The 16283-nt window shown below is 57.8% G+C and overlaps 1 protein-coding gene across 4 annotated transcripts in view; it reads left to right on the forward strand.

Annotated features, from left to right (window-relative positions):
• MGRN1 (mahogunin ring finger 1) overlaps positions 1 to 16283 on the forward strand; it is a 55304-nt gene that overhangs the window by 24328 nt on the left and 14693 nt on the right. For all 4 annotated transcript variants that reach the window (XM_012743652.3, XM_075995046.1, XM_012743651.3 and 1 more), the window contains exons 2-9: positions 658 to 776; positions 2386 to 2474; positions 3076 to 3222; positions 5014 to 5131; positions 10260 to 10326; positions 10633 to 10682; positions 12858 to 12905; positions 14305 to 14373. In XM_012743652.3, the coding sequence (XP_012599106.1) occupies positions 658 to 776; positions 2386 to 2474; positions 3076 to 3222; positions 5014 to 5131; positions 10260 to 10326; positions 10633 to 10682; positions 12858 to 12905; positions 14305 to 14373 (707 nt within the window). The remainder of the gene's footprint in view (positions 1 to 657; positions 777 to 2385; positions 2475 to 3075; positions 3223 to 5013; positions 5132 to 10259; positions 10327 to 10632; positions 10683 to 12857; positions 12906 to 14304; positions 14374 to 16283) is intronic.

Genomic DNA, 16283 nt, shown 5'->3' on the forward strand with positions numbered 1-16283 from the left:
TAACCATGGCTTAAAGCAACATGCATGTTTCTGTCAGGGTTCCAGAGGTGTCTAGAGACACCTTGGTGTCAGCAGGGGCACTCCTGCCAAAAGCACTGGGGGAGAAGCCTGTCTTGTGTCCTGCTCCTGGAGGCTCCGGGTTCCTTGTCGTTGGCTCGTGGCCGCATCACTCCCGTCTCTGCTTTCCCTTGTATCCACGTCTCCTCCTCCTTTCTTTTACTGAGACACTAGTCGTTGGATTAGGGTCCCCTAATTCAGTATGACCGCATCATAGCCTCGTCTTAACTTGATTACATTGGCAAAGACCCTCTTTCTAAACAAGGTCACGTGTACAGGAGGTGAGGGCGGTGGGGTGGAGTGGAACTGGAACTTGTCTTTGTGGGGGACACAGCTCAGCCCGCAGCAGGAGGAAGTGGGGCAGGAGCCGAGACTTCCTGCCGAGTCTGAGCAGGAAGGGTCCCGGAGAGGGAAGGGCGTTGAGGCTGGCGGTGTGCAGAGGCCGAGCTGGTTGGGCCATCAGCAGGAGGTCCAGCCGCTGTGGGCAGCGGCTTCTCCCAGGATGGAGCCTTTCTCAGGGCTGGCTTCTCAGCCACCACACGTTCCCCCTGGGCTGTGTGGAGCCTGAGAATCTACAACTGTGTTTCCTTTTGTACACAGGAAACTACTTTGCTTCGCACTTTTTCATGGGAGGCGAGAAATTCGACACCCCCCACCCTGAAGGTTACCTCTTTGGCGAGAACATGGATCTGAACTTCTTGGGCAGCCGCCCGGTCCAGGTGGGTCTGAACAGAGCTGGCTCGTGGGGCTGCAGGGGTCAGAGGCTCTGTCCCCAGCCGTCTGTCCCCACTAGTGTGAGAGGCCCTGTCCCCCAGCCATCTGTCCCCACTGGGGGGCAGGCAGGCACCGCATCACCCCAGGTGGGCAGAGCTCCCGGCAGGCCTGCAGTTGAGCTGGACATGGGCGTGTGACTGGAGCAGGGCATGTCCTGGCACTGCCCCTTAGAGGCCAGACGGCCAGGTGCAGGTCGCCAAGGGACAGAGCAGCCACATTGAACTGGTGCATCCAGGCTGCAGGGGCTGCAGAAAGGTACAGATTTAGGCCTCTTGGGTGACTTTCTTTAAAAAGCAGAAAATTCATCTGCAAAATGGAAAGAAAAAAAAAAAAAAGAAAAAAGAAAAAGCAGAAAGAACATCTATATGCCATAGAATGATGGGCAAGAGGAGAAGTGTAAACAGCAAGTATTTTTCACGAGTTACCAGAAGAGTGCACATTCAAGCATGGCTGTCCATTCGTTCAGCACAGATTTGGCACCTGCTGTGTGCCTGGCGCTCTTCCAGGGGCTGGGACAGGAGTTCCCTAGTGGGGTACAGATGGTTGACATTGGCTGAGTGAATGGTCAAAAGAGAGAGGGACGGAGGGGAGGCCCCACGGAGCCGTGGCTGAGCCAAGCCATGTGGGCAGGACGGAGCCCCCAGGAGAGCAGGAAAGCAGGGCGGCCGGAGAGCAGAGGAGGAGGTGAGAGGGCCCATAAACTCTCTGGAGGCGATGGCAGGGGCCCTGCAGGAGAACTCTCTCTAAGGAGACGCCAGGCTCCCTCTCCCTGAAGCCGCCGAGACCCGGAGTGTCCCTCGGGCCTGGCAGGGTCCTTCAGACCAGGGTTTCCAGGCCGTCTCAGCCACTGGGCAGCTGTGTGACATGGAACTGTGATCCTGAGGCTGCCCGCTCTGGCCTGTGGGGCCAGCAGGGAGCCGTCCTCGGGGTCAGCAGCAGCAGCAGCCTTGACTCTGCCGCCCGTGCAACCCCTCCCGCTGGGGCGCGGCCCCCGCAGGCCTTCATGGGTCTGTCTTACAACTTACCTTGACACCAGCGTGGACTCGCCTGAGGTTGTAAGACATCCTCGATCTGTGTGCCCCCACCCGGTTCCCGGTGACAGTGTCCTGTAGAACGCTGCCGTACACAGCCGAGTCTTCCAGATGTCGCCAGCTTTGTGTGCACTCGTGCACGAACCTTCCTGAGCCTTTACTGGCTGTCCTTGTCGTGTGAATCGACGGCCTTGTTCAGAGGCAGCAGCAAGCATTACATCCCACCACCAGGAACGTAGCTCGAGAGGCCAACCTTGGCCGCCTCTGCCCCATCCCTGTGGGCATGTGGAGTCGCTGAGGGTTGTCCTCCTTGGAACTGGGGACGAGGCCGAGAGGCCGGATTCTCTTCAGGGCAGCGTGGTCCTGGCTGTGCTGGGTATGAAAACAACGTACCCAGCGTCCACGCAGTCCCTTGTGTGGGAACAGAGCCCAGGACACTGGCGGGGGCTGTGAGCCTTGTGCTTTCTGTCCTCTGCCCCTCCCAGGCAGTGACCTGGGGCTGTTTCCTGCTTTTCCCTCCTAGTTTCCCTATGTCACTCCCGCCCCCCACGAGCCCGTGAAGACACTGAGGAGCCTGGTGAACATCCGCAAAGACTCGCTGCGGCTTGTGAGGTAGCCCTTGGTCCTGCCTGGGTGCTGGGGCTCTGTGGGACCTGCCTGGGCAGGGTTCCAGGTGCATGCTGGGAAGAAGAGTGGGCCTCGAGTGGGCCCCGTGTGGAACCCCAGGCTGTGAGCAGGGCCAGGGGAGTCAGAGCGGCCCCTTGGGCGAGGATGGGAAAGGGCATGGAGCTAGGTCCTTTACACCATGGTTCTCAACTGGCGCTGGTGCCCCAGGGGACACGAGTCTGAGGGTAGGGCGCTCCCGGGGGTAGGGCCTCCCTCCCTCTAGTGGAGGGAGGCGGGTGCTGCTGCACCTCCTGCCGTGCACAGGACAGCCCCCCACGGCCCAGAGTGACCGGCCCCCGATTCCAGTAAGACGTGAGGCATCTGGGGCCGTCCCTAAACCCAGAGCATTTACCTCCTTTCTGTGGGCAGAGGGGGAGGTGAACCTTGGTTGTTGGCCTGTTGTCCAAGCAGGAGCTGGGCCTCCACCTGTGCTGGAAAGCGAGGTGTGTCCAGCAGCTGCCTCCGTGGGCCCTGCCGTGCGGGACAGATGGCGGCTCTTACAGGCTGTGGCCCCCTGACCTGCTGCCTCTGCGCCCCCCTCGGGTAGGTACAAGGACGATGCTGACAGCCCCACCGAGGACAGCGAGAAGCCCCGGGTGCTCTACAGCCTGGAGTTCACCTTCGACGCCGACGCCCGCGTGGCCATCACCATCTACTGCCAGGCGGTGGAGGAGTTCCTGAACGGCAGGGCCGTGTGAGTCCCACCCCTGGGCTGCTCGGAGCCTCCTCTGCTTCTCGACCCGCTGGAGAAGACGAGCTGTTTCTCTCACTGCACCCTCAGTGCTTCACCAAAGCATGGGGCGTTTCCCCACCGAGTCATCCTCAGTTCGCTGTGGTGACACTGGCTTCCTGGAGTTAGCGCAGACCCCACTGGTTGAGGGCTCAGTCCCACAAGGCTGCCCTCACTGTAGGTGCCAGTTGCCAGCCCCAGCTTGTCACCTGTGCTGCTGACCAAGCTATAAATCAGGGTTCCCACAGCCCCCACTTGGGCTTGGTAATTTGCGCAAATGGCCCACAGAACTCAGGAAAACACCTGCCTTTTTCAGTGTGTCACAGGGGTTTGGGTGAGCAGCCAAATGCAGAGGTACGTGGGGGGGCGCGAGGGGCGTGGAGCTTCCATACCTTCTCTGGGCACACACCTGGCGTGCACAGCAACCCAGAAGTTCTCCTGACTAGCTCACAGCAGCCTCAGACTCCTGGGCTCAAGCGGTCCTACCGCCTTGGCCTCCTAGAGTGCTGGGATTACAGGCATGAGCCACTGCGCCCGGCCAACCTTGAGTTTTCTTCTACTCTGGAGGCTTCTTTACATAGGCATGATTGGTTGTTAACTCTATTCTCTTCTCCCCTTCCTTGGAGGATAGAGGTGGGGTGGGGCTGAAAGTTCCAGGCTTCTTTCTAATCCTGGCTAGGTCATTGTAGTGACCAGCCCCATCCAGGAGCCTCCAAGAGTCACCTCATTAGAACAAAAGATGCTCCTGTCACCCAGGAAATTCCAAGGGAGTAAGCGCTCTGTGCCAGGAACCAGGACAGAGACCAAAGATATGTTTCTTTTTTTTTTTTGAGACAGAGTCTCACTTTGTTGCTCAGGCTAGAGCGAGTGCCGTGGCGTCAGCCTAGCTCACAGCAACCTCAACTCCTGGCTCAAGCAATCCTGCTGCCTCAGCCTCCCGAGGAGCTGGGACTACAGGCGTGCGCCACCATGCCCAGATAATTTTTTCTGTATATATTAGTTGGCCAATTAATTTCTTTCTATTTATAGTAGAGACAGGGTCTCACTCTTGCTCAGGCTGGTCTCAAACTCCTGACCTTGAGCAATCCGCCCACCTCGGCCTCCTAGAGTGCTAGGATTACAGGCGTGAGCCATTGGGCCCGGCCAAAGATATGTTTCTTACTGTGTCACAATTATGTATCTGAGCTTTTGGAGATTTTATGTGAAGTAAGTTTGAAGCCTGCATCTTCAGCAGGACCTGGGCAGACCTGCCTCCAGTCTGCAAGGGCAGGTGGCCCCCAGTGGCCTTACTGACAGGTAGAAATGTGCTCCCTCCCTTCCTGCACTGGAGTGGGCCCCTTGGCGGCCCGGTGGCTGAGAGCCCAGGCCTGGAGTCCTGCCTGCCCTGTTGCTTGAGCAGAGAAGCTGGGAGCAGGTGTCTTGCACCGTGTGTGCTTTTGTACTGCGTTCATTCAAAGAAGGAAACAAACTCAGCACCTTGTGGGAAGGTGTAGCCAAGTCTGGAAAGGTAGCAGAGACGCCAGGCAGGTGTGGGCTTAGGATGAATCAGCCAGGAGTGACCTGGGCAGAGATGCAGCATGAGCCAGGGAAGAGGCAGGGCCCCATGGCCACATAGGGTGCCCCCAACCACAGAGGTCCCCAAAAGGCAGGCAGTGGCAGCCCTGCTGGCTGCAGGAGCTGGGAGGGACAACCGGTCAAGCACAGAGGGGTCCCTGCCCGCCATAGCCTCACCACCTTCCTCCCCGATGCCCTCAGGTACAGCCCCAGGAGCCCTCTGCTGCAGTCCGAGACCGTGCACTACAAGAGAGGGGTGAGCCAGCAGTTCTCCCTGCCCTCCTTCAAGATCGACTTCGCCGAGTGGAAGGACGACGAGGTGATTCCAGCCAGGTCCCCCTCCCCGCCCCCTGCCCTTCACCGGATTCTCTCTCCTTGGGGTGGGAACCTGCGTCGCAGGGCCTGTTTGTTCAGATTCCTCCATGATTCTCTGGAGCAGCAGACGTGGCTGGCCAGTCGGACTGGTGCACGGCTGGGGCTGGGGCCGAGTGTCGTCTGGCTTGGGTGACCAGAGGCTGACAGAGCGGCCGTCACAGAGGCTCCGGCTTCCCCTGTGTTGTCGGGCCGTGGACCGCAGCACAGCAGCTTCCCTTCAGCCTTTGCCTTTATTCTTTCCTAAGTCGTGCCGTGGACGTGTTTTTGCGTCAGCACTTAGAGGTGTCCCAGAGGCCTTTTGCAGGCTGCCGGCTCAGTGGCGTCTCCGCCAGCCCCTCTCCCGCTGTTTCAGTCAGAGCCACTCGCTTCCCCCGTGCCTGTGCCTGGCTTCCCAGTGTCCCTCTGGCCTGGAGCTCGGACTCCCGTGTACTGGGGGACCCTGAAGGACCCTGGCCGTGAGGCTGGAGGAGACATTCCACACTCTGGCCCCTGCCAGGCCCCATGAGCCTGAGAGCTCGGTGAGACTCGTGCTGGTGGTGGCCGCCCCAGGTCTCCCTCCTCTGGGCAGGGCAGCAGCTTTCCCCGCAGAAGCCCCGCGCCCCTGCGTTGCCATAGCGTCTCCCTGAGGTGCCCTCGGGGGCAGCAGCTCCTGTCCTCCCCAGCATCCCATGCGTGATGTGCCCGCTCTCACACGTGACTGTGGGTGACATGCAGCATGTGTGCTGAGCTCTTGGGAGCGGGAGTTTCTGGGGGGACGGTCCTGGCTGCCTGTTTGTCCCATGTTCCCTGGGGCCCCCGGGGCGCCTGGCGCTGGGACGGGTGTGAGCTATGGCTTTGCAGAGGAGGCGGCAGCATCCAAGGGGGTGTTGGGGCCACAGTAGCCCCAGTCACCCTCGTCTCTGCCCCCGGGCCCAGCACTGGGCCCGCCAGGATGGGTCCTCAGTCAGGGTTGGCTGAGAAAGCAGGGCAGGTGTCCGTGTGCAGCCCTGGGCTCCACTGACCACAGCTGAGCTGCCTGTGAGCAGGCAGCCTTGGAAATGGCGTCTTTGTCAGGACTGTTGGTTGCAAGTGACAGAAAGATAACTCAGTCTGGCTTAAGAGAAGAAAACAGGGATTCATTCTTATAGGCTCTGAAAGCCTGCATGGCTTGAGGTTTCTTCCAGGGCCCGTGTCATAGGGATGGTCTCTCTGTCATGTGGCCTTGCGCCCTCTGAGCTGGCCTTGCTCTCAGCACCCAGCATGGTGACAGTCCCACCCAGGTCCCAGAGCACTTGAAGGCTGTGTGCCTTCCCTCCGTGGCCCCTGCTTGGGCTGGGTATGCTTCCTCTTGCCAGACCACGCAAACCCAGAGGAGGAGAGGTGGTTCCCCAAGGAAAATCGGGTGCAGCCACTGGCAGAGGCTGCTGGGCAGGTGGAGACGACAGCCGCCTGCGCCTTCTCAGTGCGGTTTGGACAGGTTGGGGAGTCCCCTAGTGGGTCGGGGCTAGTAGAAGAAGTACAGGGTCCTGTAGGGTGGCAGCAGTGGCTTCTCCTAGGAGCAGGGAGGATCCAGGTGAGAGGCCGGGAGGCCGCCCCAGCTCTGTCGAGTCTGTAAAGCCTGGCTGAGCCCTGCGGCTTCTGATCCTGGTTTCCCGTCTGGAGCCTGGAGCCAGAGGCAGTCCCCCCACCAGAGTGGCTGTGTGGGTCTGTGATAGGCGTGCAAAGCGCTTACACGGGGCGCCTGGGTCTATCAGCCATAGAGGGAAGGGACAGGCTATGGTTACCGCCCGCTTAGGAACCACCACGCACACCTCCCTCGACCGCTGGTTTTTATTCTAACTCCAGCAAAACACACCTGTCAGCATTCGGTTTGTAGAGTGCCATGAGGACGAAGTGCCATCACCTGGAGGCACCTGTGCGAGCAGCACTGCGGAGGTGCTGGGTGCTGTCCCAGGCGCGGGGTGCGGCTTGAGGGCGGGGTGGGTGCTCAGGGAGGTGAGGTGCATAGGGCTGAGCCCCACAGAGCTCTGCTTCCCCCCCCAGTCCCTCCACCTAAAGGAGCCGCCACCAGTGCGTGAGCTCTCCTTTCCTGGGCTTAATTGCAGCCCTTGGGAGGGTATCCTGGGAGCCTCATGGGCAACTCCAGGACTAATTGCAGCCCTTGGGAGGGTATCCTGGGAGCCTCATGGGCAACTCCAGGACTATGGCTCTGTGTGCTGTCTCAGTGTGATCGCCCCCTGCTGGTCACCCCAGAGCAGGGCAGGAGCCGGGGAAAGGAGTGTCCCTGCCTTTGGCAGGACCAGGTTTCTATGGCATCTTCGAGATGGTGGGAGCCTGTGGCCTGACTGGGTCATGGGTAGGTGTGGACACATCCTTGTCACCCTCCTGGGCCACCTTCCACATGCCTTTCCTTTCCTCTGCTTGTGGCCACCATGCCAGAGGAGGCTTCCCTTGGCGCCTGTTCCTTGACACTGGAGCTTCGAGTCGGCGCTGACCACGTGTTCTGCCGGGCATGGCTCTCAGAGCCTTTGTGCTGGCAGTGGCTTCTGTCCCTTTTTCCATGTAGGGAAATTGGGGCTCAGGTCAAGGTTCATTCATAGTGAACAGGTGAGGAGCAGACTTGAAGCCACAGTCCTGAGTCTGCCCTGTGCCAGCGCCCTGCCACTTCTTGGCGTTTCTCTGGTGATGGAGACCTTCGTGGCTTCCCCAGTGCAGCCCCCATGCCGGTGTCTCCGGCTGGCCACCTCTGACCCATGACCCTTGCTCATGAGCAGACGTGGAGACTGGCCGTGTGGACGTGTGCTGACAGGTCAAGCTGATGGCTGCCTCCCAGGGCTTCTCATGTGGCCAGGACTGTCAGGAGTGTGGCTGTTGGCTCCCGGGGGGCAGGAATCCTGCTGTAGACATGTGCCAGTGGGTCCTGGCCACATGCCGGCGTGGGGCCCCTGCTGGGTGGGTGTGCCTGGTGGGCCTGGGCGCTGCCCTGTGTCTGCGGGGCTGGGCCTGGCGGGAGGACACCAGTAGTGCCTTGTCCTTGAAACCCATGTGGGAGGCGCAGTGATGACCACAGCTTACAGAGCAGGAAACTAAAGCTCAGAGAGCTCGAAGGACTTGAGATGACAGTCCCCCTGGGCCACTAGGGTGGGGACATGTGCCCAGCTCTGCTGCTGCGGCCTGCCTCATGGAGGGACAGCTGGAGAAGGGAGGCAGCCCAGTGCGTCCCTGACGCTGGGCTCTGCTGGGAGCCTCTTCCCACCGGGGGTTCCTTGTCAGTCCTCAGGATGACGAGCAGCTGTGGGCCAGCTCCACTGTGACATTGCACGGGCGGGCGGGTGGGCGGTTGCTGGAGACAGACTGTGGGGCTGTCCCCTCCCCGTGGGTGGTCTTGCCTAAGCCAGGCCTACTGTTCCAGGCTGGAGGCAGAGGGCCTGGGCCACGCCTGGCAGCCATTGGGATTTTATCCAGTTTTTGTTTTTTTCTGTTTCTTAACACCTTTATTGTGTTGTGACTCACATATCACACAGTTTGCTCATTTTAGGTACAATCAGTGGGTTTTAGTACGTTTCCAGAGTTTAGTATGTTTTCGTCCGTTCTTTTAGTAAATCTTCACTGACAGATAAGTCTTGGCTTCCTCCCCAGAATAAAGAAACACACGTGTGTGTTGCTGCTCTGTGGCCGACACAGGGTGTGGCGCTGACCAGCCGGGCCGCGTGTCTGTGCTCCGTGCCCCTCGTCCAGCAGGGAGTCGGGGGCGGGTGGCGGTCCGGTGGCGTTCCTCAGCGTGGCAGGCAGAAGCCGTGCGGAGAGGCCCGGGCTGACAGTGTTCATGGGGGCCTGCACTTGGAGGCCCGGGGAGCCCTTCTTGGCCCCCCAGGTAGGACCTGGGCCGCGAGGCTCCCGTGAGGAGCGAGTCCAGGCTGGCTGCGGGGCCTCAGGGCCGTGGGTCGGGGAGCAGCTGTTAGCCTGAGCACGGCAGGGGTGTAATGAAAGACATGACGCGGCTCTCCTTGACCTCGGACAAGCCACGTGGTCTCCTCCACTTTCCTTCTGTCATATGGGGGGGGCAAGTCAAGCGTTTCTTCAGAGAGTTAAATAGTTACCGTGGACCCGCACTCCCACCCTGAGGCATGCGCCCAAGAGGGTGAAACCCACGTTCCCGCAGACGCCGGCACGTCGCGGTCGCAGCGGCACCACGCACGGTCGCCAGGCAGTGGAAGCAGCCGCGTGCCCGTCGGCAGGTGCAGGCAGAGCCGAGGGCTGTCCACACTGGGGTGTCACTCGGCCACACGACGGGAGGAAGCGCCAGTCACGCTGTGGCACAGATGAACTTTGAAAACGTGTGAAGTGAGGGCAGCCAGACACAAGAGGCCACATGCTGTATGATGCCACTTGTGTGAAGTGTCCGGAAGATGCAGATCTGTCAGGACAGAGCAGATTGGTGGGGGCCGGGGCTGGGGAGTGAGTGTTCCTTGGCGTGGGGTTGCTGCGTGGGGTGCCGATTACATGTCATTGTGGATGTACTTAACACCTTTTTAAATGTGGCTAAAATGGCAACTTTTATGTTATGTGTATTTCACCTCGAAAAACCCCAAAGGTGGCTGGGCGCAGTGGCTCACGCCTGTAATCCTAGCACTCTGGGAGGCCAAGGCGGGCGGGTCACTCAAGGTCAGGAGTTCAAAATCAGCCTGAGCAAGAGCAAGACTCTGTCTCTACTAAAAATAGAAAGAAATTAATTGGCCAACTAAAAGTATATAGAAAAACTTAGCGGGGCGTGGTGGCGCATGCCTGTAGTCCCAGCTACTCAGGAGGCTGAGGCAGGAGGATCGCTTGAGCCCAGAAGTTTGAGGTTGCTGTGAGCCAGACTGACGCCAGGGCACTCTAGCCCGGGCAACAGAGTGAGACTCTGTCTCAAAAAAAAAAAAAAAAAAACCCAAAGGTGCCCAGCCAGGCTTTCGCCTTCCCGGCTGTTTAGACCCGCCCTCCGCTCACCCGTCCCTCCCTCCACCCGTCCTCCCGCTCACCAGTCCCTCCCTCAGGCTCAGCCTCGCTCGGCTGCCACACGTGCTGAGTGTTCTTGCCTCTTCTCCCCTCAGTTGAACTTTGACCTGGACCGAGGCGTGTTTCCAGTGGTCATCCAGGCCGTGGTGGACGAGGGAGACGGTGAGTGGCGTCGGCTTGTCCCCTTCCATCCCCCTGAGCGTGGGCCCTCCAGGAGGGAGCTGCTTCTGGAGGCCTCCTGCGAAAGTGAGGGAGGACGTCAGTGCAGGGCCCAGGCTTGCCACGTGGGCAGCTCAGAGGGTCAGGGCTCTGGGCAGCGGCCTGGGCAGCTGTGGGGGCTCCAGGCAGAGGAGGCCGAGCCCTGGAGCAGGCTCCGGACTGTGTCTGAGGCCGAGTGCTGGGAAGGTAGGGAGGCCAGGTGGGGGGGGTCGCTTTGGCATTAACTGCTCTGTCCCCCTCTCCCCGCAGTTGTGGAAGTGACTGGCCATGCCCACGTGCTCTTGGCTGCCTTTGAAAAGGTAGGTGTCTGACCCCCACCGTCCCTAGGGCCTGGGAGCTGGGACCAGAGGGGTGGCCCTCTGAGACTAGAAGCCTGGGTTGGGGGTCAGGGCCCAGGGCAGGTAGGAGATTGCCCTGTGCTTCCAGGAGGCTGGTCATGAGGCCAAACGTCCCCAGCAGGAGGCATTTCAAAGAGGGTTTGGAGTATGGCGAGGGAGAATGTTCTAGGCCAAGGCCTGCCCTATAGAACTCTCTAGAACTATGGTTCCCAACCCCTGGGCCTCGGGCTGGTATTGGTCCATGGCCTGTTAGGAACTAGGCGGTGTAGCAGTCTCTGCCTCTTCCCCCTTCCCACCCCCACCCCGTGGAAAAATTGTCCTCCATGAAACTAGGAGCCAGGCGCACAGCAGGAGGTGAGTGGCATGAGCAAAGCTTCATCTGTGTTTGCAGCCGCTTCCCATCTCTCGTCACCGCTTCTCGTCCGTGTCTGGGCTCTGCCCATCCCTCCACCCCATCTGTGGAAAAAGTGTCTTCCCTGAAACCCGTCCCTGATGCCAAAAAGGTTGGGGACCGCTGCTCTAGAAGCTGCTGACGTGGGCTGGGGTGCCCACAGGAGGGGCTCCCTGCCCCAGACTAACTCCACTGAGGTGATGCCGTCACCTCCTCAGGCCATGGCCCTTTCCCACCAGGCCGTTCCCTTGGGTGTCACTTGAGACCCCTCACCGTCCCACAAAGGCCCTCTGCTCCTTCCTCTACCCGGCTGCAGCACCCTGACCCTGGTGGGCCTCGCTCCCTGCAGGAGACCTCTTCTTCGCTGGGGGCAGACATCTGCTGTGCTCATTGCTTGACGCTGGCGGGGGCAGAACCGGCTAAGCTTGGAGCCGAGTGTGATGCCTGGCAGGTAGCGGATGCTCAGCGAATGCTGGCAGGATGGACGAGGGTCTGCTGTCTGGCTGGTATGGGCCCAGGCCCCTGTGTCCCTGTACACAGAGGACCTTGCTGGAGGTGTAGTGGGTGTCCCAGTGTGAGAACACACCCTCCCCCCACCGCACACTCTGAGATCTGTGCTCTGCAGTTGCCTCTGCAGTTGCAAGTGTTCTCAGTGCCAGCCCGTGCCCCAGAGCAGCACGTGGAGCAGGCACAGCTGCTTGTTGGGGCTCCCCTCCCACCACCCCTGCATGCTGCTATCCCCCCATTCCCTCCCCCTGTGCCACTGCAGCCCCTGAGAGCTTCAAGTGCAGAGTTGGGCTCTGTCCTGGGGTCTGTCTTTCCAGAACTCCCCAGGGGTCCCTATGGCTGGGTCAGGGCCCCTCGGATCTGTTTGTGTTGTGGCATGGCTAGGTCTGTGTTCTCCTGGGGCCGGGGTGCTGACCAGGCAGAGGCCGCCTCCTCCCTGCCTAGTGCTGGGCTTGGCCGCTGCAGTCCCCGAGCTCCGCCTTGTCGAAGAGATGGTGACTGTTTACACATCTCTGGCCAAGGCAGATGGGCCTTCTCTGGCAAACAGTCCAGTCTGTGCTTCCGGTTTAGAGACCAGTGAGAAACTGCTTTATATTTGGAGTCCAGCCTTGTGCAAATTTCTTTTATGGCCCACCAGCCTCACCTGAAAATCCTGAGTGCTGCTGGTCTTGGTTGACTCCAAAGGGATAATTAGTGTTGTTGCAAGATCTCAGACCTGATACCTTCATTAACCTTGTCGAACTCTGAACAGAGTATTTCCCTGGACGCCACCGAACACCTTTTGTTCTATTTCGTTCTTACGTTTTCAGGGCTCTGAGCGTTGCTTGCGTGTGCACGCTCTTGGGCTGTCTTTCTGACTAAACCGCGCCCTTTGAGAGCGAGCACTTGTTTGTCTTGAAGTCTGCTGTGCACAGTGTGGGGAGGCTCGTGTCCGGCACCTGAACTTGGCTGAGTGGCCTTCAGCTTGCACGTGTGTGAGGATTGCCCAGGGAGAGTTGGCTTCCGTAGGGCAGGGCGGGGCCAGGAGCTGCATTTTTAGAAGGCTCTCTGTGTGGTTTCAAAGCTAAGTCTGAGGGCCAGATTTGAAAAATTCTGGCCTGGCTCTTCAGTCTTCATGTGGCCCTTCCTTTTTTCAGCTGTGGGCGTGGACTGGCCGGGAAAGGGCCTGGAGCCGGCCGGGCAGGAGTGCTCAGTGCAGCCGCGCCCACCAGCTAACCTCCGTGTCTTTCCCCCTGCAGCATGTGGACGGCAGCTTCTCCGTGAAGCCGTTGAAGCAGAAGCAAATCGTAAGTCTTTCGGATGACATGGCATGACCCTTTTTGATTTAAAAGACACACACACACTTCAGTAGTCTTCGTGGACTATTCCTCCTGGGCCGCTGTGGCTGCCATCGAAATCGCCGTGCAAGAGCCTGTCACTTGTGTCTTCCTGGTTGGGTTCTGGGTCCCGGGCTGTCGGGGTCCCTGTCTTTGGGTGAATGTACGTGTGTTCCGTACCCACCGCATACCAGCACTGACCCTCCTGGGCCCTGAGTTTTGCCCAGTATGGACCATGGTGCCTGGAACAGAGTCAACATTCAGTAAACACTTGCTGCTGAGTAAATGGATAGAGAAAGGAGGGAAAGAGACAGGAAACAGACTGCAGCCGCCTCTGCTACTTCTTACAAATTGCTGAAGATATGTCAGTGTGGGACAGGGAGTTGGACAGACTTCATCAGTATTTGCACAGAAGGGTGAAATATCCTGGAACAAATGAGAAGCTGCAGACCTTCTATCCTCCTATCCTCCTTCTATCCTCCTATCCTTCCTTTGGGGTCAGGAGTTCTGTGGTCTTGCACTGGGGAGAGTGATTCCTGGTGCCTCCCACTTAAGCACTGTGAAAATTCAAGAGGATGGAATCCTATAATCTGACCATTGTTAGATCTTGATATTGGCACTGGTTTGAACAGTCTATAGGCAATGTCTGTATTCCAAAGCCATGTTAGGAGTTACCCTGTGTATAGTTGCTTAGGTGCATCTGACCTGTTTCAAGCCACCACTTGGGAATGTGCTTGTTAGCTTTCAAAAAGAGGAGGGGGAGCACACTCTAATGTGTCCAGACCCTTGAACATGCCAGGAGACCCCAGTGACAGTCAGGGCACTTGTCTTTGGCTCTCTGGGGTTCTGCTCGTGGTCTGTGGAACTGCGGGAAACCCAGCAGCTCAGACTGTTTTGGAACATGGTCAGTGTGAGGCCTGCAGGCTGCGAGTGAGTGGCAGGACAGAACACAGCTTATAGACATGGGTTCCGTGTCCTTGAGGCCAAACCAGAAGCGTGTTCCAGTCTTTGGAAGGAGACTTGGGAAACAGCAGATGCTTAGGCTGCCATCTCACGCCTCTAGGCACCCTTTGGGGTGGGGCTGGGTGGGTCCACGTGGTTTCTCTCTGGTGCTGGGGTGGCAGAGTAGCAGAGGACATGGCTGTAGGCCCTGTGTGGCGGGCAGACCACTGACCCCAACTTTGCTCCCTGTGCTGCTGGTTGGGCTGGGCAGGTGGCAGGTTTTCCCTGCCCTTCCCCTCCTTGGTCATAGGGGTTGGGCTGGACAGGCCGGACAGTGTTCCCTGGGATAACTGCCCCCTTGGGTGCCGGGAGGTGGTGTTGGGCTGGGTGGGTGCGAGGAGTCCAGCGAGCCCTTCTCTGCTCCCAGGTGGACCGGGTCAGCTACCTCCTGCAGGAGATCTACGGCATCGAGAATAAGAACAACCAGGAGACCAAGGTGTGTGTCCGTGTGCCGGGTGCCTGCCTGGGCTCCAGGCCAGCCTCACTCCCAGGTTCCGTCTGCCCTAATGGGAGCCCACTCGCTGGGAGCTGCTAGGGCTTCCCCTGGAGGTCCTGGACCCCCAAATCCTGTCATTTTTCCTTAATTTTTTAAAAAAGTTAACAGTTTATAGAACATTTTGTCTTTTTTCCAGCAAATACACTGGCTTATGTAAATTGTCATCCAAGTCCCAAGGCAGTCTGGGGACCACCTGCTGCCCTCCCCCTGGCCTCAGCTGTGCCAGCTAAGCAGTCCTGGTTGGGGCCAGCGCTGCCCCTGCCAGCCACTCCCTCCTCCCTGCAGCAGAGCCGGCAGTTGCTGGCGGAGGGACAAGCATTCTCCATGTCTGTAGAAGCAGCTGTGGTGGCCACAGGCGAGGCATGCTCAGGGGAACTGGCCAGGGAACGGAGGCAGACAAGGGATACCAGACCCTGGTTGTCTTTTTCATTCTTTTTAAAGGCACGCTGGCATGAATAAAACTGCTGCCTGTTTGTTAAAATCTCTCTGAAAGTCTCAGACACCAGCTTCAATGTGGCATCTGAGTCCAGGACTGCTGGAACCAGCTGAAAGCTGGGGAGGTCAGAGCCTTTTGGCCAGGCTGCTCCTTGGCGGAGGGCACCGTGTGCATCCACGAGTTCGACACCCGGCGTTGGCCAACTTTCTGAAAAGGGCCAGATGCTATGTGGCTGTATGGGCCATACATTCTTTGTCACATCCATGCAGTGCCGTTACAGGCAGAAGCAGCTGCAGACAAGATGGAAACAAGTGGGTGTGGCTGAGTTCCAATAAAACTTTATTTATAGAAACAGGCTATGGTCATAGTTTGTTTTTTTTTTAGTATATTATGGGGGTACAAGTGTTAAGGTTACGTAACGTGTATTGCCCATGTCCCCCCTCCCCCCTCAAGTCAGAGCTTCAAGCGTGTCCATCCCCAAAAGGTTGCACAGCTTACTCGTAGTGTTTGTATATACCCATCCCCTCCCCCCCCCACCTACCCAACACCTGATAAATGTTATTCGTATATGTCTGCTTAGGTGTTGCTCTGTTAATACCAATTTGCTGGTGAGTACATGTGGTGCTTGTTTTTCCATTCTTGAGATACTTAGTAGAATAGGTTCCAGCTCTATCCAGGAATATACAAGAGGTGCTATATCACCACTGTTTCTTAAAGCTGAGTAGTACTCCATGGTATACATATACCACATTTTATTAATCTACTCATGAATTGATGGGCACTTGGGTTGTTTCCACAGCTTTGCAATTGTGAATTGTGCTGCTATAAACATTCGAGTGCAGGTGTCTTTTTCATAAAGTGACTTTTGATATTTTGGGTAGATGCCCAGTAGTGGGATTGCTGGATCAAATGGTAGATCCACTTGCATCGCTTTGAGGTATCTCCATATTGCTTTCCACAGAGGTTGAACTAGTTTGCAGTCCCTCCAGCAGTGTAGGAGTGTTCCTCTCTCTCCGCATCCACGCCAGCCAGCATTTATTGTTTGGGGACTTTTTGATAAAGGCCATTCTCACTGGAGTTAAGTGATAGCTCATTGTGGTTTTGATTTGCATTTCCCTGATGATTAGAGATGTTGAGCATTTTTTCATATGTTTGTTGGCCATTATTCTGTCTTCTTTTGAAAAGTTTCTGTTCATGTCGTTTGCCCATTTTTTGATGGGGTTGTTTGATTTTTTTCTGGCAGATTTTCTGAGTTCTAAATAGATTCTAGTTATCAGCCCTTTATCAGATGTGTAGCTTGCGAAAATTATCTCCCATTCTATAGGTTGTCTGTTTGCTCTCTTGACAGTTTCTTTGGCTGTGCAGAAGCTTTTTAATTTGATCAGGTCCCATTTATTTATTTTTGTTGCTGCTG

The sequence above is a fragment of the Microcebus murinus genome, chromosome 19 (assembly GCF_040939455.1).
Source record: "Microcebus murinus isolate Inina chromosome 19, M.murinus_Inina_mat1.0, whole genome shotgun sequence".
Taxonomy (NCBI): domain Eukaryota; kingdom Metazoa; phylum Chordata; class Mammalia; order Primates; family Cheirogaleidae; genus Microcebus; species Microcebus murinus.